General features: G+C 36.5%; 1 protein-coding gene across 2 annotated transcripts in view; it reads left to right on the plus strand.

Annotated features, from left to right (window-relative positions):
* Positions 1–27,355, plus strand: part of ARFGEF1 (ADP ribosylation factor guanine nucleotide exchange factor 1) — a 92,572-nt gene that overhangs the window by 13,107 nt on the left and 52,110 nt on the right. For both annotated transcript variants that reach the window (XM_062570302.1, XM_062570303.1), the window contains exons 2-5: positions 16,940–16,970; positions 20,649–20,805; positions 21,914–22,060; positions 26,790–26,969. In XM_062570302.1, the coding sequence (XP_062426286.1) occupies positions 16,940–16,970; positions 20,649–20,805; positions 21,914–22,060; positions 26,790–26,969 (515 nt within the window). The remainder of the gene's footprint in view (positions 1–16,939; positions 16,971–20,648; positions 20,806–21,913; positions 22,061–26,789; positions 26,970–27,355) is intronic.

Raw genomic sequence — 27,355 nt, forward strand, 5'->3', positions numbered from 1 at the left:
TAAGGCCATCTTTTTTTACTTTTGCCTTTAAAACCTAACTTGAGCTGTCGGGGAAACCTATTTGTATTCTTTGGCAAAAGCAGTGATACCTTTTAATGCTCTGAAGCAGTCATCAGCATAGGGTTGTTGAAGAGCTGCAGAAGTTCCTTTTCAAATTGCTCTGTATCACACCGACTTAAGTTGTGTATGTTTGCTCATAGAGGACCGCAGAGGTATCTCTTTGCTTTTCTTTGAGTGTGACACTTGAGTGCCCACAATAGGTGTAAAAGCACAGAAAGGTGGATCATCATTGCTATGCATGTATGATTACTCCTGAAAAATCTTTGTGGAAAAAATAAGAATTTTTGAAGGATCATGTTACATGACAAAGTGTTAATGAAGTGGTTGACTATGTGAAAAGTGGACTTCTAGCTTTTGTTCCTGTTGCCAGCTGATCTTGAAACAAGACTGAGAAACATAATGATGATCTTGTTCTCCAACAGGGACAGCCTATCCTTGCCAGAATAAATGAAAAACGTTAGTAAAACATTTTCTTTAGTCTTCCGTTGTGAGCAATTGAGCAAATAGAATACACAGCAGAAAACAACCGACACATCTCAAGTCTCAATAAATAGGCGACTTTGTCAAAAACAAATGTATGCATGCTTATGTATAAAAGTCAAAGACCTTTACAAAATGGTCAGTTTAAATATCAGTGGTTTTAGAACGTGGATACTGTCCTAACAGGCCAGGAATGAGGAGGGGTAGTTTGTGGAAGAGTTAAATTAAACTAAACTAACTTAAAAGAGTTAAAGTCATTAAATAGGAATGACTGTTTAATCTGTTTTAGCTAACATGATTAAGCTTTAAGTAAATAAACGAACTGCGTTGGCAAGTAATACTGACTTGTGATGTGTTGAGCAGTTCTTGGTTCGTTATCAAGCATGGCTCAGGAACTGGCTCAAGATACAGCTATTGGTCTATAATAGTGAGATTTTCATTGTTACATGCTCAAATATATGCTAAGACATGCTCAATTTCAGCTTCATAGCAGTCATGAAAAAGATGCAATAAAGCACTGAAGTCTTTTATTTCAAAAAGAATAGTATAAAGCTGAAGAAGCTTTGAGGGAGCAAAATGCTTAAAGCTAAAATGATGATTTTTGTCATGTATTTCATTAATGTTTAGAGCAAGTCTATACCAGCTATCAATGAAAACTTATAAAAAGCCTGTGATTAAGTCAGTGTGAATGAATAGCAAAGAAGAAGAGGCTGCCAGAAGTAAACAGAGCCTTCAAAATGTGAACTCCTTTTTTTTTTTCAAGTGGAAGGAAAAGAAGAGCATAAACTACAGAGATACAACTGTAAATCCATAATAGGTAGGCCAGAAGGGACAGTTAGTAAAGCTATTGAAGGAATCTAAAATGCATGTTATATATGGAAGCTGAAGAATTTTCCTGTGGTGGAACATCTCAAGGAATGAGTCTGTGGAGCTTTCCCATTTTGAAGTTTCAGTGGAAATTAATATTAACCAGTTAGGTTTAAGAGTTTTAAAGGGTCTCTCATCTGAAATTCCTGAACTGCTTAATAGCTTAAGATTAATCTTAAAATTTCATTGGTAACAATGGAGTGGGAAGAACTAAATGTGTAAGTAGCTTTTTCTAGAAGTGCCGAGGGAGTGGTAAGTCTGCACTGTAGTAAAGAATAATGTCAGTAGAGAATAGAACGGGTATCTGTGCTGTAGTGAGGCGGCTTCAGCACGCGCTTTGCCGAGGGCAAATGGACCCATCACAAATCTGTAAAGCAGAGTCAGTGATTGTGTAGTTAAGCGTATGCTAATCCAATTGTACAGAACACTTCAGTTTCCGATAACCTTGACCAGGTCATTGCCAAAGGTTCTTGAAGATCCTGTGCTGTCCAAGAGTAAACGTTCTGTTTTCACAGCAGAATAGCATTGGAATTCTGGACAGATTTGTGCTGTTTTGGGGTGAATTGTGAGATGGCAGAGTTTGACAGAAGAACGTATTTAGAGGAATGAAAACAATCTGTTAAAGCCTGCAGTTGTGTTATACTGACCTACCTGGTGATGAAATGGCCAAAGTTCAAATGCAAATGCAAACTAATGCATATGGGCAGGAGAGGGGACGTGGAGAAGGAAAATAGTCCAAATTGTGCATGCAGAACTGAGAGCTCTGCATCAGTTTTTTTCAAAAAAATTTGGAGTTGCTGCAAGTGATTCTGTGAAAATGTTGGCTCCTCTGTCAAAATACAAATAGGGAAACAATAGAGAACAAAACAAGCTGTTACATCACTGCATAAATATGATGTGTACCTACCATGTGTAGTTCTGCTCTCTCCTGTCTCCCAAAGAGACAGCAGAACTAGAAAAGATGCACAGCAAGGCAACAAGGATGCTTGAAGGTAGTAATGTCTTCCAAGAAAAATTAACTAGATTATGCTTCTTGCTCTTCAGAGGAAAAAAAATAGGAAAATGGATGTAATGGAAGTCTGTAAGATGTCATGGTGGCATAGGCAGGGAGAGAATGATTACTTGTAATTTCTCAGAGATCTGAAAAGCTTATAAATTGCTCAGCTAGCTTAAAGCAAAGAAGAAAAAAATATTTTGCACAACTTCTTAATTACATTGATTAAAAATGTTTAAATGGTTTAAAAGGCAAGTAAGTGAAAATTTAGCAAGAGTTGTCAAACCTGAAGGTACAGTCTTCGTGCAGGAGGTGCATAACCACAGATGCTGGTAGGAGGGGACTATTGCAGATTACAAAAGCAGGATAAGACTACTGTATTTCCTTATGTATGTGCTGTTGGCCACTCTCAGAAGAGAAGTACAGGCTAGATATCAGGGGTTAGGAAAAACTTGCAGTTGTTTCATCTTTGCGGCCAAGGCAGTTTGCTGTTTTTATGTTCAATTTTTGAGCTTGCTTTCCCAGTTTCTCAAAGTTTACATGAGGCTTTTTTTTTTTTTTTTTTTTTTTTTTTTTTTTTTTTTTTTTTTTTAAGGCATAGAGGTGGTCTATCTTTGGACACTCACCTGCTTAAATATTTTGTCAGATGTTCTGCCAGACTTAATGAGTTGCCTTTGTGCTGCTTATTTGAAACCATATTTTGGTGTAGGCTTGCTATATCTGTAGCTTGTGGTGAAATAGTTTTTGAGAGGGCATTCCAGAAGTTTGAAAAAAAAAAATCAAAAATAATTTAATATCTGTATTTGGAATTTCATGTATTAAAATGTGTATTTAACTATAAACTTTTATTTTTAACTGAAAAGACTTAAGCTACTGCATACAAATCCCTGTCTTACGGCATACAGTTACAATGAAAATATTGTCCTTCTATGAATAGCATCATGAACAGAAACGTACTAATTCTGGAATTTAAACTTTGAATGTAGATGTAAAAAGCTGTGTTGTAGATGAAACAGGGAGAGCAAAATGCTTATGTAACACAAGGAGAGCTGAATTTGTGCAAATTATTCTATTTTCTAATTTACAGTTTGTTGGGCCTTAAAATATTAGATTCATAAATAAACCAAATAGGTGAAAAAAATCATAATTTTTGCTTTATATACAAATTTCTGTCTTAAAGTACTACTATATTTAAATTGTTATGTTAACTGTAATATGATTGTTAAAGTGTGAGACCGTAGGTGCTGGGGAAAAGTTGACTGAGAAACTGGCTGTGTGACTTAAGTTAGTGTTATCTGTCACTTGTTCTTCACCTTTTGCTAAACTTGTTGATTCTCTCATGGGAGCATAAACTCTTGAAATAGGTCTGAGTTGAAGAATAAGGTGCCTAATGTTAGATGCCTGTGTATGCCTTGGATCTCGTATTCCCTTGAGTATATTAACCAGCTCTCTGCTGGCTTTGCAGGATGGTTCAGCCCATCCTAATGGGCACCTACCGGCTGGTCTGCTACACAGCTGCGTTAGCTATGGGTTAGACGGACAACCTTCCCTTGCAAGTACTTAGACGCATGGCATACATGAAAACACTCAGACTGAAGCATCTTAATCTGAAACTGAATCATGTCCTTAATGCAACATTTTAGGTTTCCAGATATAGATTGTACTGATGTTTGGGATGCTTTTCCAGGTGCCAGTACAAAAATTAAAAATGTTGGTATCAACTAAATCTTCAGAATTACTCAGGTAGTTAAGATAATTGTTAAACCTTTTATTTATGTTCCTGTTTGATTACAAGTGAATATTGAAGAGATGTCCTTATGTCACAGAAGTCTTTTTGGAACTATATATTTGTATACAGTAAAATGATGGAGAAGTCTAGATGGAAAGGGACCTCTGGAGATCACCTGTTGAAAGCAGGGCCTTAGACTAGGTTATTCGGGTGTGCCAGCGTCAAGCTGCAAGTATTCCTATTGAGAGAGGATCTGCGGCTTCTCTGGGTAGCCTGCTTGATGTTTAGTTATTACAAAAGGTAATAAATAAGCAGCAGCATATCAGAATGTGCAGAAGTTTCTTACAGGGATGTATGCAGCAGAAGAATCCGGTAATTATATTGCAGAGGGGTGGGGTAACTTCTTACAGGCAGGTCTTTGTTCTGCCGAGTTGAGTTGGGCTGCTCGTGTTTGCCTACTCTGAACTTAAAGGTCAGGCTGAAAGGTGATCTTCAGAGAAGCTTGTTGTGTCCTTTCAGATGAGTTACAAATCTGCAGGTTTTTTTCTGTATGTATTTAATTCCAGATAAACTTTTTCAGACAGATGGAAATGATTCAATTGAAAATGCTTTCCCCATTTCAAATGAAATTTTGCTTCTGCATAGTCTCTTATCTTTGTATTTTGGCCGAAACTCAGGCTTTTCCAAGCAGAGAATGAGGGACGTGCTTGAGTTTCTGATCTTAAAATGAAGGGTAACTGGCCTAATCTATTCAAAAAAAGAAAGGGGGGGGGGAAGCCTTGACTTCACAGTAGCACAGTAAATATTAGCACTGGTTTCCTTTCTTTGTAAGAAGTGATACTACACTTCACGTTTCCTGATAGAATTTTTACCAGTAATATTGCACATAGCTGGTTGTCTGATCAGCCTGTACTTACGAGTTTCAATTTTCACTTTTCAAAATCAAATGAAGACTCTGCATTGTGTTTGGCTAGCAAGGAGCAACTTCGACATAAAGTTTAGCAGGATGTCTGAAGGGGTTTAGAGGAAGAGACTGGAAGTTTATCTGTCTTCTGATTACAGCTTCGTTGATGACCTCTGATCTGATTCAAACTACTGGTTAAAGGTTTGTGGCATATCCCATGTTCTGCTGAGTTAAATTCCCTTGTAGAGTTGTAAATTAGATCTAGGCAGCAAAAATAATACACTGTCTGTGGAGTCTGCGTGTGAATATACTGAGTCTGTTTCAGAAAGATATATAGTCTGCAATTTACTGTTTTCTTTCTACTAAGAACAAGAAATAGCTATATCATATCCAGCTTCAAGAGAGGGAAATGTATAAAGACCTAGATCCAGGCTCATTTCTTAAAAGATGCATCAGAAGCACTGAGTCTGCCTTTCTCTCTGCCCTCTAAACTGAAGAGGGCAACATATGATGCTACTGTGGCAGATTAAAAGTTATTGATGATTCATATTCTCCAGAACTAGACAAGCATTTCACAGCCTGAAACAACAGAGGCACTGCTTGCCTTGGCTTGGAGGAAGTGTAAACTCGCTGTGCTCGGAGGCTGCTTGCAGTCCTGCCCTTAGGTGCCACATGAGCAAGAATCCTGCTGACTGAGGCAGACTCAAGTGAAGTGCTAAGGCTGATAGAGAGGAGGAATAGATGTATTGAGTCACTTCTCTGTCTTCTGACTTCTTATTTTCCCCTCAATAAATATGTTGAACAGCTAATATGTCCTGTCAGTTGAATTGGGTAAATAGTAGAGATTGTTTTCCTCTGTTTAGCTTGCACAGGCTATTCTAGAGAGACCAAGAAGAGTTACATAGTACTTTAAAACAATGGTAGTTTCTGTGACCTCCTCAAGGTTTACCTGTGTATTTTCTTCCACTGTTAACATTTTGATGCAGCTTCTTAAATTTGTAACCAGGTCAACGAGTGCATTCTTAAATCTTCCTAGTGCAGTTACAGGTATTTCCAAGAACCTCGTGTGTACTGTGCTTTATAATGTTGCATTGCATGGCATAGTGGATATAAATTTAAGACTATTAAATAGTGCTAATAAGACTAAAACTGAGACTATCTTAAGTTTCATTTTTATAAAGACTTAATTTTACTAATTATGATTCCTATTTTATAGAATTTGTAATTGATAGGGTTTTTTTTTACCTTTTTATAGGTTAGTTAGATGACAGCTATAATTCTCAGCAAGAATATTTAAAAAATCAAAACAATTTGAGGCAGAAGAGCTGCCTTTTTTGTTTCTGAAGACTTGTGCAATGCTTTTCTGTCCAGCGTGTTGGTATTTTCATGAAAGAGGTGGTATCAACCTTCTTGTATACTGATCTGAAGCTCTGGCACATAGTGGGCAAAATTGCTATTGCTGTAAATTACAGTTATTCAGTTTTCAGTAATTGTAGTATATCATATGATCAGACCCTTTGAGGGGTCTGCCTTAATTTGGTTGTTTCTCTCTACAGTATTTTGTCCTCCTAGATTTTTTTTTAATAAAGAAATAAATTATCTCTGAGTGCATTTTCATGTTTCCATTTTGAATTTCATTTTCTGTTCTTTCTATGATTCCAGTCAGTTAGAATTAACACCCCATCTTTCCCTTGCAGTAGAAAGGAGTCCTGGATAAAGCATTTATTTTCTTCCTCCTCCTACTCTCAACCATATGATAAGACCAGATGAAGGAACTAATCCATATTAAGAAAGAAAGAAAACAAGGAACTCTTTAAAGGTTTTAACTTTTTAAATCTGGTGTCATTTTTCAACTGTCAAAGTCTCTGTACATAAAACGACAATAAATTTGCAGACAGCTGTACTGGTGTGATATAGTGAGGAGGACAGATAACTTGAAGTAGCAAAAAAGCTTGTGCCATTTAAAATACTAACATTTTAAGTTTTATTTTCTGAGTAATGTTTCTGTGTGCGGAGAAGTGTTTGATTCATTTGTCTGCCTTTGGAGTGCCTAAATATGCATCAAGAGGAAATGCGGCATAGGAGGAGCTGCCTGTCTTGGCGGTGGGTGAGTTGGTTGGATAAAGCGTGTGGGGGAGGGCAAAAACGTGCTTCTAGGCAAGATGCATTTTATAATCTGGCTAGGTAACTGGTTGGTAAGAAGCCAGATTGCTTGTATACTAATACATCTTGTCAGCACCTTCTTCTAGTTCTGAACCTGAAAGCAATATTTGGGATGGAGTTGGGAAGAGACATGACAAAGGTCTGAAGTGAGGTATTGAAGGGTATGCACTGCTTGACAAAATAAAGATATGTGGCTATCCTATTGTTTTAATTACATTTAAAGATGTGGATAAGCCTAGTTCCATTCTTTGATTTTGATCTAAATATCTCTTTGAAGAGCTAAGCCACAAGTTTGAATATTGCTTGGAATTTGCTGTAGATGTAAGAATTAGCAGAGCCTTGTGTGGTATTGGAAATGGGATTTACTGCTGCAGAACTAATTTTCTATATATTAGCTATATATTAGAGTATAAATGCCACTAATAATTGATGAGATACTGTTATCTTTGGCTATGTGACCTACATGTGTGTTCCCCTTCCTCTCCTTCCCAAGTAGTCAATGAACCAACTTGACAGTATTTCAGACTTGGCTTAGCAGAAAGATTATTACAGTCATAAAACACCTTTGAACTGAGTGGTTCTGAATTGCTTTTAAGCACAAAGAGGCAGGTAGGGTAGTTTTTTCTTTTGAGTAGAACAGCCAATGATTCTTTATTTGAAAATGTCGTACCTGATGAGCCAAAAGAGCTGGGTAGTGAGGTTGGTTGAACTGAGACAAGCTGTACATTCAGGTTCCTGAAATTATATCAGAGATGCTTATTCCCAAATGATACCGCATGGTGAGCAAGGGAGGGGAGAAGTTGTAGTCATGTCTGTATGAATTCCTGTCTAAAAAGGAAATCAGGAATAAATTAGAGTATGACTTCACAGATGAAAGCCTGATAAGCACTACCAGACACACAGTTGTTGTCTTGAATTGTGCATATAAAAGTAGAGAAGTATTTTAATAGGATTTGCTGCAAAATTTTAACAGGGCAGAAGATATGATACAGGAAATAATATGTGACGTTCCTTTCTTATATTCATCTCTCTTCAGAGCATTAATGTCATCCCAGTTAAAGCACCTCATCTGTACAAGTTTCTCATACTCTCTGCTTTGGTTTTGTTTTGTGTGTATGTGCATGTATGTCCACGTAGAAATTTCTCTCACACTTCAAAGTGTGTCGCTTCCTGTTTTTCTGAGATGCTAGGATATGATTTTGGTTTATTACTATATCTGCTTCTGTGGATTACGGTTTTCAGGGTTTTGTTGAGCAGAACAAGGAGGATTTACAGAGAATTTCATTAAGCAGAGTCAGGCTTGAAATATAAGTGGTATGATTGAAACATTTTTTTCTATAGTGTGATTCATCTTCCTTAGTTACTACTTCAATATCTGTAAAATAAATAAATAAATTTGGAGCATCATAAACACTGGAATGTAAAGCAGGTAAAGTATTCAAATATACTGTACGTGTATGTCTTATGTGTCTGTACAAGATTGCCTGCTACTGTGTAAACTGGAGGCCTCTTTAGAATGCTACACAAAGACACTGCAGGGATTTTCTTAAATTTTCACGGGGTACAGAGCCTTCCTCTTTTCTGTCTGTGTGCTATAACTATCTGAGCTGTACATACATACACATGTATGTATATATATATATGTAGCAAACTATCATGTGCTATAACTAATCTTGGAGATTTGGGGTAACAAAGTGGAAAGAACGGTTAAGGGACTCCAGCAAATAACAACAGCCAGACAGAAGTGGAGGTGTGTAAATGAACTATAACTGAGTGTGTCACTGGTCTATATTAAGGAAATCTGAGGGGGGAAAAAATACCCATGACATTCTACCCATGGCATTCTACCATGGGGAGAGTGGGGAGGATGTACCTAGGTGTTGCATCTGTATGTCTTCCGGTCCTGTTTTTTACTAAGTTAGAGTTCTGGATTTTTTTTTTTTCTTTTTAAAAAGAAAGCACATTCTCAAAGACCCAGGGGCTGCTTTTTTTTTTTTTTTTTTTTGCTTATCTTCTAGTTACTGTGGTCCAGTAAGATCTGGAGGAGGGAGGAGTCATCTGTTTGAGTTTTACAAGATACAAAGATTACTGGAGAAGCTGTTTATAACGTTTACAGGAAGACATAGTCTAATGATGTACATCTTTGGGATTCCATTAACAAAAAATTGCAGCTTTCAGAGCAAGTGTTTTTTTTTTTTTTGTTTTTTTGTTTTTCCTTTCAGGCTACCTAATATACTTCTCTGGATCATTTCAGTAGTGCCATCTTATAATAAATTTGCATACATTACTACTAGTTTTAGGCGCATCAACCTGATCTGATAATCTAGGAGAATAATATTACTAAACCATTACTAAACCATTATTAAAATGGTACTAAACCATTTTGTAATTTTTGTTGTAATTTGGGAGTGCAGTGAGACTCTTATATAAAATCTTTACTTTTTTTTTGTTTGCTATTTACATACACTGAAAGGGATTAATATTGAAAATAGATGTATTAAAAGTTACTGAAAATTAATTATACTGCTACAATTACAACAATAAGGGTTGCATTTGTAGTATATATTGTATATCTGAGATAAACTCTTTATCTCAGACTCGGCAGGAGTTTCCTGCAGAAGATGCCGGGTGGGAACTTGGATTGGGGACACTGTCTTTGGATCGTCATTGTCTGATGCAAAGGAGCTTGAGTTGAAAATGGCTGCATGTTTATCCTATTCCGTTGTTTAGACTGTTTAAACTTCATTGTTTTAGGTTTTTCCCAAAGTCTGCCATTGATTTCCAGTGTTAATGCTTTCTTATTTTAGCTGTATAGGCAGGAGATTTCTTGTGATATTGTGCTTTGAGATGAGGGATAGCAGACATCAAGAAACAAACATTTTGGATATTTATTTAGAAATATATTTTAATGACTGCTTTTGGGGAAAAAACATTTAGCATGATCTGCTTGGAATTTTATCTCTTGAAGGGAGAGACTGTTTAGGGGGAAATTTTTTGTTTTCATTATGCTTTATATAGCTTTACTACTGCGAGGCCAAGCTTGGTAAAATAATCTCTAATAGCCGTGTAGGCAATAATCGTAGTTGAGAATATAGTTCATTGATGTTGTATTCAAATAAATACTGAATTTTCTATTTTTTATTTTCAGTCCATCTAGCTTGAACTTACAGCTTTAGTGTACTGCTGCTTGCACATATGCTTTAAAGTTTTCAATTGTCAAGAACGTTTAAACTACTAGGTCACCAAGTACTTGCCCTTGCCCAAGTACTGACATTGCTTATGTCAGTATACCCTGACATAAGAAAGGACAGTTTTAGCATTTCTAATGATGAAAGATTTCTTTTTCTCTTTCTCTCTTGGTTACCGCAACATTTTGTCTGATATTGGAGACAATCACTAGGATACCAGGATAGAAGGAAGCAAGCCGAGTCAGTTCAAGCAAGCCCTGTAAAATTTGTATTTCCCAGTATGAGTGGGGTTTTTTTTTTTTTGCATATGGCTTGGATCCCATTCACCTGTTTTAACTTTAAAGGATTTAATGCAAATTATTTTCTTCTGTGGTATAATTCACAGCATTGACTTGCTTCCTCAGAATATTGTGTTCTTTTCTGCTTTGGCCACTTCTACCTTCTGATTGCTTAGGATCACTGCAATTCTTTAAAGTCTTGCTTACTCTCCTGCACTTACTACCTAAATAATAGCTTTTTTTAAAAAAAGCTAAAGTGCGTGTATTTTTTTCTGTTGTGTTAAAGTTATGACTTGGAGTAATATACATGGATTATTGGCATTGAGAAGAATTGGAAAATCCAAATTTTTCAATAACTGGGAGAGTAGCTTCTTACGCCTCTCCCACAATGAGCAGAGGAACAGGCATATAAATTTTGGATATAATTTTATGAGCTGTTTTTCTTTTTCCAGTGAAAATGCAGTATGTATTCTGTTCCAATACACTTACCTTCAGTTATGTAAAATAAACTTTGATTCTGTTGTCGACGCTGAATATTAGTCTTTAGATGCACAAATCCTTGTAGAATTGAGACCTATGCATGTGCTTCTTTGACAACCATTGCCAGTTATTTGAAGTATGGTTGTGTAATTATAATGTGCTATCTTATGAATACAATTATGATGAAAAAAATTGAAAAATATAATGCAAAAAAATGTATTAAATGTGTTTGAATCCTCCTTTTTCCCCCTAGCATCATACTGTGTAATAAAGTTATGAAATATTTTTCCATTTTATGGTAAATACTTGGCTCTTTTCCTATTAGCAAGTTTCATAAGAATTCTTTTCCCTGTAGCTTAATGTATAACCTATACTACTTTAAGATAATCTAAAGGAGAGGGGCTAGTTCAGATGTAGGAGAATCTTGGCAGAGGAACCAAGGGAATAATCGGGCATAAGCAGATTTCAAAGGGGAATTAGAAAGGATCTTCTACCCTTCAGTGTAGTCAAGGTTTAAATCATCCCCTGAATAGGATTACTGGGGCAAACAATGAATTAGAACTGAGTTGGGGTTTGGTCAGCTTACAGAGAAGTTGAGACTATACTGTCTACAGCAGGGCAACCACTTGCCTAACCTACTTGGCCCATTTTGACATTAGTTCTTAGGTGTTACTAGCTGTCATTACAGAAACAGTTGTTAAATCTGTAGTTGCAAGTGAGATTATCTGGTAATAAGGTGCCTGGGGAGGGGGGAATGGCAAGGATTAGAAACCCTGCAAAAGTTGGAGAGGTGAGAATAGAATTATGGACACTTGTAGAAGAAACTTCTTGGACCTTTTCAGATTTTTTTTGAAACAATGATGGTCTGCACGAGGGTATGTGGAGATGAAATGGAAAATGAGGTTGAATCTTATTTACATTACGCATTTTACCGACTTTGTGAAACATCTGATGCATTGTTTTGCAGTATCCTACAATGACATGCGTCTCCTCAATCAACTCAATCTTTTACTGTGTGCAAAAGCCACGCTTTCATAAATTTTGTGATAGAGCTCCATAAAGAGGTCATCTTCTAGAGCTGTATGTGGAAGCAAGAATTTAAAAGGAAGAATTTATTCTGTTATTGCACTTTATTTAACAATATGATATGTATACCTCAATTAACTGTTTTAGCATATATCTTCCTTTCTGTGTCTTGAGCTGTCTTACACAGTAATTCTGTGTGTACATCAGAGATAATGCAGAGGCACACTCTGGAAGCTGTAGTCCTTTTCTGTAGTCTTCTATTGCTGTTCGAACATCCTGTTCCTGCTTTCTTCTGTTCAAAATCGATGATGCTAAGCTAATGAGCTTTCCAGCCCTTGGATCTGTGTGTGTGTTAGAGAGGAAGAGAGGCAAAGAAAGGAGCATCCTGTGCCTTCAAATCTACCTTCGTCTACATTTTCTAGATAAAGTTTAGTTTTGCAGGGAATATCCTTTTTTTTTTTTTAATTTCATTTAAAAGAATGTCAGTCCCTGTTTCAACTCATCTTGCATAGAAATCAGTAAGGTTGGCAAGTGGTTTATCTGATCTGAGAATTGTTGTTACTTTGTTATAATATTCTTGGTTTTTTTTTTTTCTGCTGGTAATGCGACTATGTTCGACTGGATATAGTTGTAAAATGTCCATGAAAATGCAATGTGTATTAACTTGAATTTTGGAGTTGGTGGGGGAAGTAGTAGTAGTCAGACAGGAAGGAAATCAAGTTTTCTTTGTTCTCAAGGGTAAAATTAAATTGCAAGTCTGTCCACCTCATTCTTAGCAGTGGTACGTCATGGGCTTATCTGCCATTTTAAATTTTTTCATTTCAAAAGAATTGATGTTGAACACTTTGAAGACCTTTCTTGTAGTTTACAAAGGTTTTAAAATCTGTACTTTCACAATAAGGGATTGATGCAACACTACTTGAAATGGTAGTAACATTTGATTAGATTGACACTTGCAAAACTTCTTTCCTTGTAATTGTAGTATACTTCCTTCAATTACAAAAATTTCCATTTTCTTATATGGACTGTTGTGGCCTATTCTGAAGATCTCTTGTAGTATTTTAGGAAAAACAGTGATAACTTTGTCAGAATGTCAGCAATGCAACAAAGATCCTAAGCAGTTCTGAGTGGATTTTTTTTTTTTTTTTTTTTTGGTAATTTTTCTCTATATTTGCAAGTTCTATTTTAGTTTACAAATCAGGGAATAAAATCAGAGATAATCTGCTACAGCACCAAATTGACAACTTCCTAGTTGTTTGCTATCTTTTTTGGAAATAAAATGAGCTAGTGCGAAGTAGAACCACTATTTTGGATCATTATTTTCCTCAAAGTTACTGTATTTTTGTCTCTTTGCTGGGACTGTCTTTGTCTTCCTGGTGCTTTTCAACTGGAGAAATTTGCTGAAGTATATAGTTTAACCAGTGTTTTAGAACTTGTAAAGCTGAACAGCTAGAGTGGCTGAACGCTGGCCTGCTGTCACGTCTGCTGCTCTGGGTGCTGCTCCAGGAATATTTGCAATCAGGACATGCCTTATCTTTTACTGTAAAAATCAAGTCTAGCTGAAGAACTAACTTGCATTTACTTGCTTAAGCAATTTTCACTCTAATGCAACAGTCATAACAATTTCTAATCTGAACAGTGAAAAAGCTCCACTAGAAATTACCCCTTCGCCAGCAGGGCACTGCTGGCTGGAAGGGTTTGGCTTTGCAGCAGCATGGTGCACGCAGAGAAGGGCAGTCAGGATTGCACGTGAACTGGAGCTTTGAATTCAAACACTTCTAGCAGGGAATGAAGACCACTTGTGGCTAGTGAGTAGTTTGGTTTATACTCTTCAAATGAGTCGGGCTTTTTTTTTCCCTTTCTTTTCTTGTTGCTCCTTTTCCTCTGCTGCTGCTCCTCTCCTCTGAAGAGGAAAAGGTTTCTCACGTTTTCTGGGAAAGATCATAGAGGCTTTTGAGCACTTTTAAGAAGGGACGTTCTTCTGGTATTTAGTATATGGAAGAATTATAAGAAACTCCAATAGTAGCTTTTTTCTTTTTTATCTTTTTTTTTTTCTCTTGAAAGTGTCATTAAATGTTACTACTGTTTCAAGGTTCAGCGTTTATAGCTATGAAATTGTCTATATGTTGACCTTTGATCTTCATAGGAAAGCTCTGAATTGCTTCTTGCTCAAGGTTTGCTTTTCTTTTTTCCCTCTGGTGGCCAAAGTACAGAATAACTTACAGATACAGAAATACTCATGTTGTCAATAAAGAGCAGTTGACTCCTGTACTGAAGTGATCTTAAGTTCAAATTATTATGGAAACTGTTGTGTTTGCTTCAAGTTGTTAAATTTCAGTTGCAAGTGTATCAGATTAAAATCTGTATTACAAGCAGTTGACAGTGATTCCCCCATGCCCCTCAAAAGAAGGAGAGAACACTGCTCTGTTTTGCTGATATTTTTTCTAACTGTCTCTATTTCAAGATACAATTCTGAAAAAAAAAAAACAATAGAGGTTAAAACAGTGGCTTAAGGTTTAGATGTTGCCTTGGAGAAGTCTACCCTCATACAAGAGTTGGTGTGTTGTCTGAATGCCCTTACAAAAGGGAGGGGAGTATGTTAATCTTTGCGGTACTTTAGTTTCTGAAGGAAGAATAAAGCATTCCTTATACTATTTTCATTGAAGGCAGGTGCACCATTTTCTGTAGAAAAGAAGTGTTGTTTTTCTTTGAAATCGTGAATTACCTCGATGTTCAGATTGTTTTATCCAGAGTTGAAATATTTTTTTTTAATTAAATATCATTTTATAAAATGAGGTCAAAATTTTGGAAAATAATCTAGATATAAAATAGTAACAATATTTATTAGCTTGACTTCACAGTTGAAATTTTATAAATAAGTGGCTTCAAAATGTACATGTTTTAAACAAAAACTTAACATGAAAAAAGAAAAATTTTTAAAGAATGGTAGTGCTAGTCTTTCTATTCACCCAGACTAATATAGACTTAGTAAAGACATTTTTGCTGTTGTGTTGGGTGTCTGTCCCACACCTTTTCATGATACTAATGTTTCCTGATGTTTCATGGGCAAAATGTGTTAGATTTTGTTCCCGTTATTATTTGGATTACTATCTGAGCAGAGCTTTAGGATTCCCTTCATTTCTCTATTTCACTACATTTCATTTTGTGTTCAGAATAATGAGGCATTGGGCAAGAATCAACTCAGTTTTAGTTGGAAGAGCATGAAGAACATGAAACTGTGCTGCAGGGTGTATGTTGGTTGGGATTGCTGTTTGTAGGACAGGCTTCAGAGCACCTTTGGGAGGAAAGTTCCTGGATAGGAATGTTAAGGTAGGAGGTAAAATAATAGAAGCTACATGATCACTGTTCTCTACATGGAGCAAATCTATTCCTAAATACCCAACTGGGTGTTACCCTCCACTAAGTTGGGCTGCTTAATGTTAGAATCATAGAACGGTAAGGTTGGAAGGGACCTCTGGAGATCATCTAGTCCAGCCCTCAGCGGAGCCCATACGGGGACTGAACCCACGACCTTGGCATTAGCAGCACCACGCTCCAACCGAGATAAACCTGCCCCCATTACTGGTACTAGTGATCCATGGTAAAATATCAAATTTAGGAGGCTGTCTGATGCCAAGTGAACCAGTATAGCTCTAAAATCCTAAATGAGGGATAGGACACATACAAAGCACACTTTTAGCGTATAGGTGCTTGCTTAGAAATACCAGTTCCTTTTTTTTCAAAATCAATCAATATCACTTATTCAAAGTTTATACACAAACATTTAGGTAATATATTGGTTTCAGTTGACTGTGACTTTAAAAAGTAGTTGTAATGCAATTTTGTTCATTTTCCTTTTAATGGAAGGGAAAGACTGTGCCTGAACGATTGTGGTGAAGGGTTTTTTTTGTTTTAATACCTTTTGTGTGTTTGACCAGTATTTGATATTACATGATTTTCCTGAGATGACTTTTTTAAACATACACGCTCTTTTTTAAGAATGTAATTTTACAGTATAGAGAAATAAGTCCATGAAAACCAGTATTATGATTTCTGTGCTAATTAACCAGAGGATGCAAAGACACATACTCATGAAATTGAAGGTGTTTCTTAAAAATACTTTAGTAATCTTAAAAATACTTAAAAATATATTGTAAAATGTGACTTAGAATGTCTCATCAACAGCATTAAACTATCAGTCTTTTTGTTTTATTTTAGCGTGATATGGAATAGAGGCTTTTTTCACCCTTAATCATTACTTTAGTATCCAAAAGTGTTTAAAAAAAAAAAAAAAAGCCATGAAGGCTGTCTATAAGAAGTGGTAATGGTGATTCCTTCAGTCATCTGTAAAATCCACATTTAATAAGTAGCATATTCTTTATGGCTAGCTAAGTAGTTCTAACAATATTTAGATTTTCCTCATTTCTATAAGCATGATCCTTGAAAGGAGGGAGTGAATTACAGAAAATTATTCTTCAACATCATGGCAAAAAATATTTTAGGAATGTGTTATTTGGTTGGCATAACTGGATGCAAATTTAATTGTCAAGTTTTTAATGTAACTTCTAATAAAATTTTGATACACTTTGCAACCAATGTTAGTGAAGAGTAGAAACTTATGAACCTGCTTTATAACCATGTGCTTGTTGTTTTAAACTAATCGTGATTTCAAATGTTGTTTGCCTAAATATTTCGCTTTCAATCTTTTTTAATTCTCTATTTGTGATTATGATGCAGTTTGCATAACTATGGCTTTGTTTCATTTTACAGAGGAAATAAAGGCTGAAACAGAAAAGCAAAGGTATGTAATAGTTCATCATATTGCTCAGTTGTGCTTTGACTGCTTCAAATGTTAACTGAGCTTATTATGAGTTGGGAGCTAAGGGCTCTCTGAAAAGAGTTCTCAGTCTGTTTTGAAGACTGGAGGTATCCAGGAGCATGCAAAGATGTGCTGCTTACAGTACAAGGCATAGGAACTGGGAGTCAGGACAGAAGAGCTTGGAGGGTGCAAGCTAAACTTGTCTGGCTGAGGCAGGCTGGAGCAGGGATCAAGGATGGATGAGGATTTTGTAGGTAGCAGGGAAAAAGTATGGGTGAGGAGCCTGAGATGAGAAGGATTTTGAAAGGGATTTAGAGACTGTGCTGCGGGGGGAAAGACCTGGAATACAAATAAAAGTCTTAAGACTGAGGGAGCAGGGAACTGAGGCTGCAGGGAGGGAGTAGAAATGGGTGGAGAAGATGAAGAGTACTTTGAAAAGATTAATTTGAAAAGATCTTGTGAAGGATCTTGTTAGGGAATATGTGTGGAAGGTTCTTTTGATTCTAGAGATGATTCCTCTAGAACTGAGACTAGAAGCCAAGATTGATGTTCAGCAGTCTTCACTGTCAACACGGAAACTAAAGTATAGATAAGCTGTGGTATGCATTGTTAGTATGAACACTGCATGTTCCACAGGATCTCTTTCCTCATTCAGTGCATGTTACTAACTGTGAGTCAGGGCCATATTTTGAAGCTGGTTTACACCATTTACTGAAAGAATTGGATCAGCAAGCAAAAACGATAATGAAAGTCTTTTTATGGCTTAAAGAGTAGACTCCTGCCTGTGTTCCACCCAGTAACTGGATTCCTGTTTCAGGCAAAGTATTAAGCCACAGTTATCAAAATTGGCCGCTCATAGTCTTGTGCTTTGTCTTCCAGGCTTCTGAGTTGAGATCTACAAGCTTTGGTTTGTGTAGTAGCAGTAGTTGCTTTGTTTCAGATGTAAAAGACTATTTAATATCAAATATGCTTGAATAATCTAGGCTAATGACTTTTTGAATTGGGTGTGTGAAAATTACTGGATGCATCTCATTGAATTCCTGGGTTTCAGTTCCCATCAGCAAAATAAAAGCAATGCCATCAGTTCATAGTAAGGCTGCAAAAATAAGTTTAATGTATATGTACTGTTCAGGTAATACTGCAACAAGCACTGCATGCAGTCTCAGATGTAAAGTAATAATTTAAAGTAATAATTAAAGCAAAGATCACACTTTGAAGAATGAGAAGAAAAAAATGCTGAATGTTAAATATTCAGTAAGCAATATTAATTCTTGACACTAAATACGGAAAAGTGAGAGCTGATCCTGTAGTTAAATACCATTCTAAGACTACAGTGGGAGATGAATTATTATAACAACATACACAGTGATGGTTCAGCCACTTGGGAACTTTTGGGTGCTTGACTTTGGTAATTAAGTTGTGGTTTTTGTGTAGAGTGGCTATAACTCTTACCTGTTTATATGCATATTCTAAATAGATTTTGATTTCTTCAGTATTGCCTTTATTCTGACAGTAGATTTTCAGTGGTTTTTTTGCTGCTATTGAAGGCATTGCTGGACCTGATATCTGTGAATGGTTTTAACCTATTCTTACTGCAGAGCCAAACTGTTCTTTGTAGATGCGGTAGAAAATACTCTTTTTTCAGGCCTTAGAATAGAGAAACCTCTTAGTTTATAAAATTGATTTTCAGCTTCTTATTTCTGTAAGTGAAATTCATATATTCTAACAAAGTATTAAGGACCTCAGATGATGATTGTTTAAATTTTTCCAGCCTCCATTCTAGGAGATTGGTCTCATAGCTAGGCCAAAGTGTGTTGAAAAACAAATCATTTCTACCTGCCAAAAGTTTTGCATGGAAAAAACTGCTAGCAGTAATTTATTACTGCTATTAGCATTGGGCTAATATGGGCTGCTTTTTTTAACAGAAGTAAGGTTTGGCAGCAGGAGGGAGGGATATGAAATAGAAAAGGACAAGCTGACTTACATAACTGTTACACTGCGGATGCTGCCAAAATCCTTTTAAAAACTCACTGTTTGATATATACATCAGCCTTTTTCAGTGGCTGGTACGTAAATATCAGCCTATTTCATAATCCTTATGCTTGGTGGATCCCATGGTGGAAGAAAGCTTTGTGAGGTGCAGCTTCTCACAGTCAGCTGGAAAAAGCATCCAAAGTTCATTCTTGGCTGACATGAAGAAGCAAAGACCTTTTGGGATTAATTCAGATGTTTGCTTCATCACACTTCTTCCTGGAAAATCCCTTGTCTCTCCTTATGCCCTACCCTGGCATGAGTAAGGTGATGAGCCTACTCAATTATCTTTATTACTTCATTATTATTTCATGATTTTTTTTTTAATTATTATTCTTTTAAAGCCTTCAATTAACAGATGCCTTAGGCTTCTTTAGGCTTCAACCAGTCCTTCATTTTTTTTGAGGCTTATCTTGCCCTGTTCTGGAAAGTTCTGGTTTAATTATGGAGTGCTCTTTTAACCTAATTTTAATGATGCCAAATGGGTATATTGCTAGATGAATAACAATCTGAATTTCAGAGAAGTTTAAGCATATGGAGAGACATTGTACCCTATATGGAACCTATTTAGTTTGGGTGCTTGTCCAAAAGAGCTGTTTCCAGTAAAATGATGTTGAGCAATAGATAATGTTCTATATCTGCCTGAAAAAAGGGGCCTTTAGTTTTCTTCAGAAAAAAAATATATAGGGCCAAATTCTTAAAACTTGTTGAGTTATTTAGTAGAAAGGTAGAATCTTAACATTGCTCATTCAATATTAAGACATTGAATTTAGGTACCTTTTTAAACAAGATTAAATTCTTAACAAGGAGAGCTGTTTGAATATAGTACCGAGAATCCTTTTCTTCAAGGATGATCCCATCTGTCCCATGGAAAGCTCAAGTACTAATCTTTCATCACATTGATTAGTTTGAGTTTTTCTCAAATTTTGTACAGTTATAGTCATCTCAGATACTTTGCCCAAGTGAGGTATGTTGGTAACCATTGATCTCTCAAATTCAGTGGTGCTGTCTGAAGCACATATAGAACAAAAACCCTTTTTTCCCTGAGAAGGTCCAGGATTGAAATCAGACATGATTTGCTCTCCAAAATGCATGTACTTGGTTTTTGCTTGTTTATTTGTTTGAAATACCAAAGCAAGCTTGTATTATGGTACGGGAGCTCAATATTTCTGAACTGTCAGGATCATCAAAGAAAGTACTTCTAGAGAGTTGTATTTTTCTCTGCTCTAGTAGTAAAATTTCTACCTCGACCTCTCTGGGAATTATTATTGAATGTGGGAAAGCTATTGAATGGACTTCCCTTCTTCCCTTCTGCCTTCAGCATCCGTGTAAGAGGCTTTTTTCTGTTTTTACAGGAAACAAGTCTTTCTGCTTTCAAACCAGCAGGGACCACTGAAAATCTATGTAGTGTGGAAATGGGTTGGTTTGCCTGATTCAGAAAGGAGACAAATTCAGTATAAAACTGTTAAGAATATTTATATGACTGCATTACCTTTGTGTTCACTTTATAGAAGGCATTCTTTCCTCATGTCAACTTTTTTGATATTTTTATTTGCTTCATAAATACTGTGGAGGTGAGAATTATTTGTGTGGCTGCTTACAGCATTCTAACTAAATCATTCTGTTTAGTCCCCCTCATGGAGAAGCAAAGCCTGGTTCAAGCACTCTTCCACCTGTGAAATCAAAGACGAGTTTTATCGAAGCTGACAAGTACTTCCTGCCGTTTGAACTGGCGTGCCAGTCCAAGTGCCCCAGGATTGTTAGTACGTCTCTAGATTGTTTACAGGTCTGTACGAAAATGAGCTTTAACTATCAGCTACAAAATCTTGTTAGTGCGAATTGGAGGTAGCAGTTATATCTAACAAAGAATGTTGTTGTTTTTCTGTTGTTTTACCTGATGGCACGCACAACCAAACCGAATATATTTCGAACAAAAGGTGAACACGTCTTATTGTTTATTACAGAGTGCATGTGTGTATATTTCTGTGTATACACATATAACCACAGATAGTTGCACGTTTGGATCACTTTTGTTATATCGATGGAACCTATTTTAATGTGTGCATATTTCTGTGTATTGAATTACTATCAGTAACATAAATGGAAGGCTGAAACTTCAGTAGCATATAGCAGGTCATTGTCAAATTCGTCTTACAGTGTTTATAATTGCAGTAAAATACTTTAAATTTGCAGTGTTTAGTCTTTCAAAACTCAGAGGTTTGTTGCTCCTGCAATGTTTTGAGAACAATGTCTGCAGCACAGAATTCTGCCATTCTCTTCTCCTGAGTAGCCTGACAACAGTGAACTCAAAATGAATGTATTTACGTTCACAGGCACATGCATACCTGGCATGCCCTCACACTATGGTGCCTTGCTACTCTGTATATTTAAGTAGGTAGGCCATGGAGATTTACAAATATTGTCATGCTGAAATGTTTGGAACAGGATTTTGTTAATTTTATAATAAGTACTTTTTCAAAATATTGAAGATCTGTAGAGAGAAAGGAACAGCAGAACACTTAGGAGCAGAAGACTAGTTAGCGTCTTGAACAGAAAGGGTTTGCAATTGACTTATTTGGTATTAAAAACATCAGTTTGCTGACTACATAGGAAGATATCGTTACGTTAGAATCTTGTTTATTTTGAAATAATTGCTAATTACTGAACTAAAGATTTAGTACTAAGCTTGTTGACAAACTTTGTATTGCAGTTGCTGAGTGAAAATTGAATAAATCTGGAGGACTTTTTTAAAAAATCCTTTGTGTTCTATTAGATTTGGGCTAAAATGTACTTTTTAATTCTCTTCAAATTAGTGGTATCAAATGAATTTGTATATTCTAATAAAAGACCAACTTATTTTTTAAGCTTTCATTTCTGTTTTTCTCCCTCTCCAGAAACTTATAGCATATGGACATTTGACAGGGAATGCTCCGGACAGCACAGCTCCAGGCAAAAAATTAATTGATAGAATTATTGAGACAATATGTGGCTGTTTCCAAGGCCCTCAAACAGACGAAGGGGTTCAACTACAAATAATAAAGGTAATATGATTAAATTCTACTTCCAGTATTTATAGTAGTGACAGCAGGAAGATATTAATGGTCTCAGAATTCAAAAGCAAGAATGTTTAATTAGAAAATGTAATCAATTTTTAAAATATATTCTTGATCTTGTTTCTTTAAGATAGGAAATCCCTGACTTCTGCTTCTTTTTCCAATCTCATTACATTTTGAGTGAAATCATGATTGTGGTATGAAGTTTTGTGCACAGACCACTAGGTGAAATTTCATTCACAGCAGATCACTGGAGTTCTCTTAATTGTGCAGAATTACAATCAAATGATCCTGTGCTCCCAGTGGGGAAGGTGATGATTAAGAAGCAGGTTTTTAAATCAATTTTGAAATAATTATATGAAATGCAATTAGAGCTGGCAGTCAGTTGTTACCATGGAGACTTTGTGCTACTGTGTCACGGACTTGTGCTTGGCAGAGGTTTGGAGTTTCTTTGCATATCTTCGGTAAACTCTGCATGCAGAGTTTGTACAAATAAATGTTTCTGCAGAGCTACAGCTTTTCTGATTGTATTCGGTAATCCAGGGAATGCCAGCTAATGGAAGCTGGCCACCTATTGGAAATATCTTAATTGTTTGAATGATTGTGTCGATGATGAGCAGTAGTGAAGAATACAGTAAAGGATGGTTATGAAGAACGGAGAGTTCGTTAGCTCGTATTCTTGTGCATAGGCATCCTGAGGTGTTGACATTTCTTGCAGATTAGATTTACTTATTTTACTGCAAAGGAGGTACTTTGTTTCCCTTATTCCTTTTCACAGGTCTGGCCTTCTTTTTTCTTGATGTCCCACTTCTCCAGCAAATAGTCATAATGTGTTAGTTTATGCTGCTGTTGTACAGATTTGCTGTTCTGTGTGCTCAAGCATTCAAGGCATTTCTAATCTTGCAAAGGGAAGTTTTTGCTGATTTAGATTTTTAGTGACTGAAATATGGGTATCTCCTTCTTGCTATATTACCTTCTCTCTAAATGCTTGATTATTTTAGTTCTCTCAGCCCGTGATCCATACCTGAGCCAAGATGTGGAGAAGCTGATCTGCCTAAAAGGGGATGTCTGTGAGCTGAAATTCTTTCTGTCCAAGAAAACCAATGAGAATTGTTAATTCTTTAGGAATTTTAAAATGCATGAAATTAGTGCCCTCACTTTCAGACTTTTTAGACTTTGCTAGTTGTCATGTGTATATATCCTTGGGAAAGTGGAGAGTGCTATTTTTTTTTTTGGCTTCGTGTTTGTCCGATGACTACACACTATGAAAAGTATCAGATTTAGAAATAATTTTCATCCAGAAAATTTTCTCCTGACTTCCTTCAGGGGAAATGATACAACTGCTAAGTCAGTCACGTTCTTTGAGACTTTATAACTCTTCAGTTTAAAAAGGCATATGATCCATCCTTGGAATCATACTGGGGAAGCTGGGTCAGAACTGTTCTGTCATCCTGATGATTGGTATATTCTTTAGGAATTTGAATCTCTCTAGGGAGAAGGAAGGCAGGACACCAGGGTCCCCTGCTTTCTAGGTGGACGCTGTGAAAAAGCTATTACGCACATCATGAGCAGCATTGCCAGTAAGGCAGCTGCATTGCCAGCAGCACTGTAAAATACAAGAACCTGGTTCACTCAGGTGCCTTTCTCTCTGGAGGCTTCTCCAGGTTCTGCAGGTGGATGGCACCTATGTCGTATGCTGCCCTCAGTCAGGGACTTTGGAGCCAGAGCTGGGTAAGAGTCAAACCTGGTGCTTCTGGTGGCTTTTGACAAATGGCTTTAGAGGTTTTGGTGGAGTCGTTCTAAGCAGGTTCCTAATGACAAGAGCAGCCTCAGCGTTCTGAAAGCGCCTCTTTCTGCCAACTGGCAAGAAACTATCCTGCCAAGGCCAAGGGGCGTTGCTTGTCCCTTTTTAGGTATCTAAGTTTAGATAGGTATCTAGCAGTAGTCTGATAGCAGGGGCAGTGCTACTTAAGCAATATTTTCTTTTCTGTCCTTGGTTTTGTATGGATGTTCTTGTTCTCGTAATGGCCTTTTTCTTCATCTGCAGACTCCATGAAGAACCAGACTAGGAAACTGGTCTTTTCCTCCTTTCCCGTTGCAGTTTAGTTTCAATTGGTGTAATTTTGATGTGAAGCTGTGTAAACATTTATTAGAGTGTAGTGGAGCGGATGGCCAGAGGCAGAAGGGAAGCAGGTAATTAGGCTAGTGCTGCCATTGCAAGTTGCTTAATTAAATTATGTTTGAAGTGGTTCCGTCAAGAGACACTTAGTTGCCTTTAGGCTAGGCTTGCTCTGCTGTGGCATTTGTGGCTTGTGTCTGTAAAGTAGCTCTTGACATCTGCAGAGCCGTTAGTTGAGATTCTGTTTACATTTCTGTCTCGCCTTTTTGTTCCAGAAAAGTTGCTACCTATTATAAAATAAACTCTTAAAACAAACAAACAAACAAACAAAAAAACTATAAAGATGGAATAGGAGTAGGGAGAAGAATGGCAGATAAGAGTTTGTGCAAACATTCTCTCTGCTTAACTGGAGCCTGTTGCTGAAAGAGGTGATCTTCTACTTGTGTGTCCCCTCTTCCTGTCTTGTATTCATTGAAAAGATTTCTGCTAAATTGTGAATACTAGAGGAAGAGAAATTGCATTGAAATATGAAGTAAGCATAAGTAATAACCTGAGAATAGTTCTTAATTGGCAGGAATATGAAAGATACTAAAAAAAGGTCACAGTTAAAAATGGTATTCAGTTTATAAACATGAATAGTAGCCCTTAGAGTTCGTTATCTACAGTGCTTGAGAAGGAAAGAAACTGAAATAAATGATTATTAGGACATCTGTAGCCATACTGAACTCTTTAATAGTTAGACATCTGCAAGGAGATGCCCTGTTGGAAAGACTGAATTCTCACTTTGCACAGAAGATGGAGTTATTAAATCAATTTGCATTAATAAGTGAGGCTGCCAGGAACCATGTCTGTGTGTGCATATCTGTATGAAAGTGTCTTTGCATTTCACACCTCCTTATCAGGTGGTGTGAAAAGAACTATGAGCTAAGGAAATTTAAGTACTCATAACAAGCATAGTGAAGAAATTAATGAAATCCAAGCTGTTATGCCAGTTAAAAAATACATTTTAAAAAAAGTACATAATCTACTTCCAGCCATGTCTCCCTTTTCTGCTCTGTGGTGGTATTGGATCATAGCAAAGGCGGATGGAGTTAAGGATGCTGGCATGAATTTCAGCTCAGTGCTTCCTGGTTTTCAGAAGGCCAGGGACATGCAAACTGAATTTGGTGGAAAGAACAGTTCCAGTGCTGGGAGATCTTAATTCCTTTAATGAAGCTGTTGTTTATGGTTTGCCTTGCTCAGTTTCTTGGGAGCTGTAATAAAAAATAATTAAAAATAACTAAAAGCTTTCTAGTTGGCATTTAGGCAGTACTAGTTCGTAGACTGTGTAGCATGAGATGATGTTTTGTGGTCATACAGGTAATAGTATACTTTCTCCAGTGAGAAATGTAAGCATAGTCATCCATATATGTGCCTCCATATATCTGCTGATAAAAACTGAGATGCAAATGTAGAATGAGAAAGGACCTTAGGCCACCTGGTCTGACAGTAGAATTCAGGACTCCTGAAAGGCAGGCAGGTCAGTGAGATGGGGTTTGGGTTTTTTTTTTTTTTTTTTTTATTCACATTAAGCTACACAGTGGTATGTTGTGTTGTTTTGAGATTTCTTTTTTTTTTTTAAGTGTAAAATAACTTTGTAAAGTCTTTCTCACAATTAAAATGTACAGGCTCTCCAGTGCTTCCATTTTTCTCATGGTTTTCCTAAGCATCCCATTAAATCATTAGCTCTGTCAAACCCTTAATGCATAAAACTTCTCCTTGATTTCTGATATCTTTTGCTGGTGTAGGATGATTAGTGTGTGCATTTTTGTTCCATTATGGACTAGGTTCTTCCGCCTTCCTTGCACACCCCAATGTTTCCCTGTGCCCCAGTTCCTCTGGCAGTGTCTTTGCACCCAGTTCTCAAATTCAATCTGCCTGCCTCTCTTTTTTTAATTCAGCCTACCTATACCTCACATACGAATGTGTTCCTTTATTATATATTACTTGATTTTTTTTTCCACAGAGGCTTATATAAATACTTATTGTAAAATAAGAGAAGCAGAAACTATATGAAATGGAAAGAAAGAAGAGAGCCTCTGCAGAGAGGAAAACAAAATATTCTAGCATATATCCAAAGAGCATGGGTAATTGTCCCAGTAGTAACTGCGTAATCACCTACTCAGTCTTTATTCTTCACACTTACATTTATTTTTAAAAGAGTTTTTGAACCCTCTGAGTTACTTACTATATTTTAAGCAGTAGTCTATTTTTCATCTTTTGTGCCTAAAAAAAACTGGGTGTTTTTATTAATCACCTGTCTTGATAATTCTTTTGGTTACTTCTTGCTACTAAGTACTATAGAAAAATTGAGTATATTTCATAAATATGTTAGTAAAAACGCTCAATAACTGGTGTGTGTGATGTTCAGATATGACTATGATACTATATGGGAAAACATAACTAAATTAGAGTTCAAGATATATACTTACTGCTTTTTATCTAAAAATAATCTGCAATTGCTGTTTATTTGCACACTGAAGTTTCCGACTGAAATATTTGTGTGTGTGTGAATATGTGAACAAATGTGTGGGTTTTTTGTTTGTGGTTGTTTTTTAGGCTTTGCTCACTGCAGTAACATCTCAACACATAGAAATCCACGAAGGAACAGTGCTGCAGGCTGTAAGAACATGTTACAATATCTATCTAGCAAGCAAAAACCTGATAAATCAAACCACAGCCAAGGCCACTCTCACACAAATGCTGAATGTCATATTTGCACGTATGGAAAATCAAGCAGTAAGTACCTTAGTGTCTTTAGTCTTTATAGAAGATGGTTCTTTAGAAGCAAACTACCTTGAGAGGTTTTTTTTTTTTTTTTTTTTCCCCATCATTAGCAAAGCTCATAGTCTTTCCTAGTTTACTTTGTTAAAAATCTTGTTAACTTACATTGTTTTGTTTTGCTCTCAGAAACTGGTGTGAAATGTTGGGGATGTTGGGGCGGGGGGGGGGGGGAAGATGTATTTGTGTAGAGTGTTATCTTCTCATATTGGGCCTCTATAGCTAGTGGACACATTTGACTTCAGTTTCTGTTCTCGTGCTGTTGAGACATGTAACACTACCTCTCTTCATGAAAGTGCATGGGGAATAGACTAGTCATTGTGAAGTGCTCAAATGTTGTTGTG

The sequence above is a fragment of the Rhea pennata genome, chromosome 2, assembly GCF_028389875.1.
Source record: "Rhea pennata isolate bPtePen1 chromosome 2, bPtePen1.pri, whole genome shotgun sequence".
Classification (NCBI taxonomy): domain Eukaryota; kingdom Metazoa; phylum Chordata; class Aves; order Rheiformes; family Rheidae; genus Rhea; species Rhea pennata.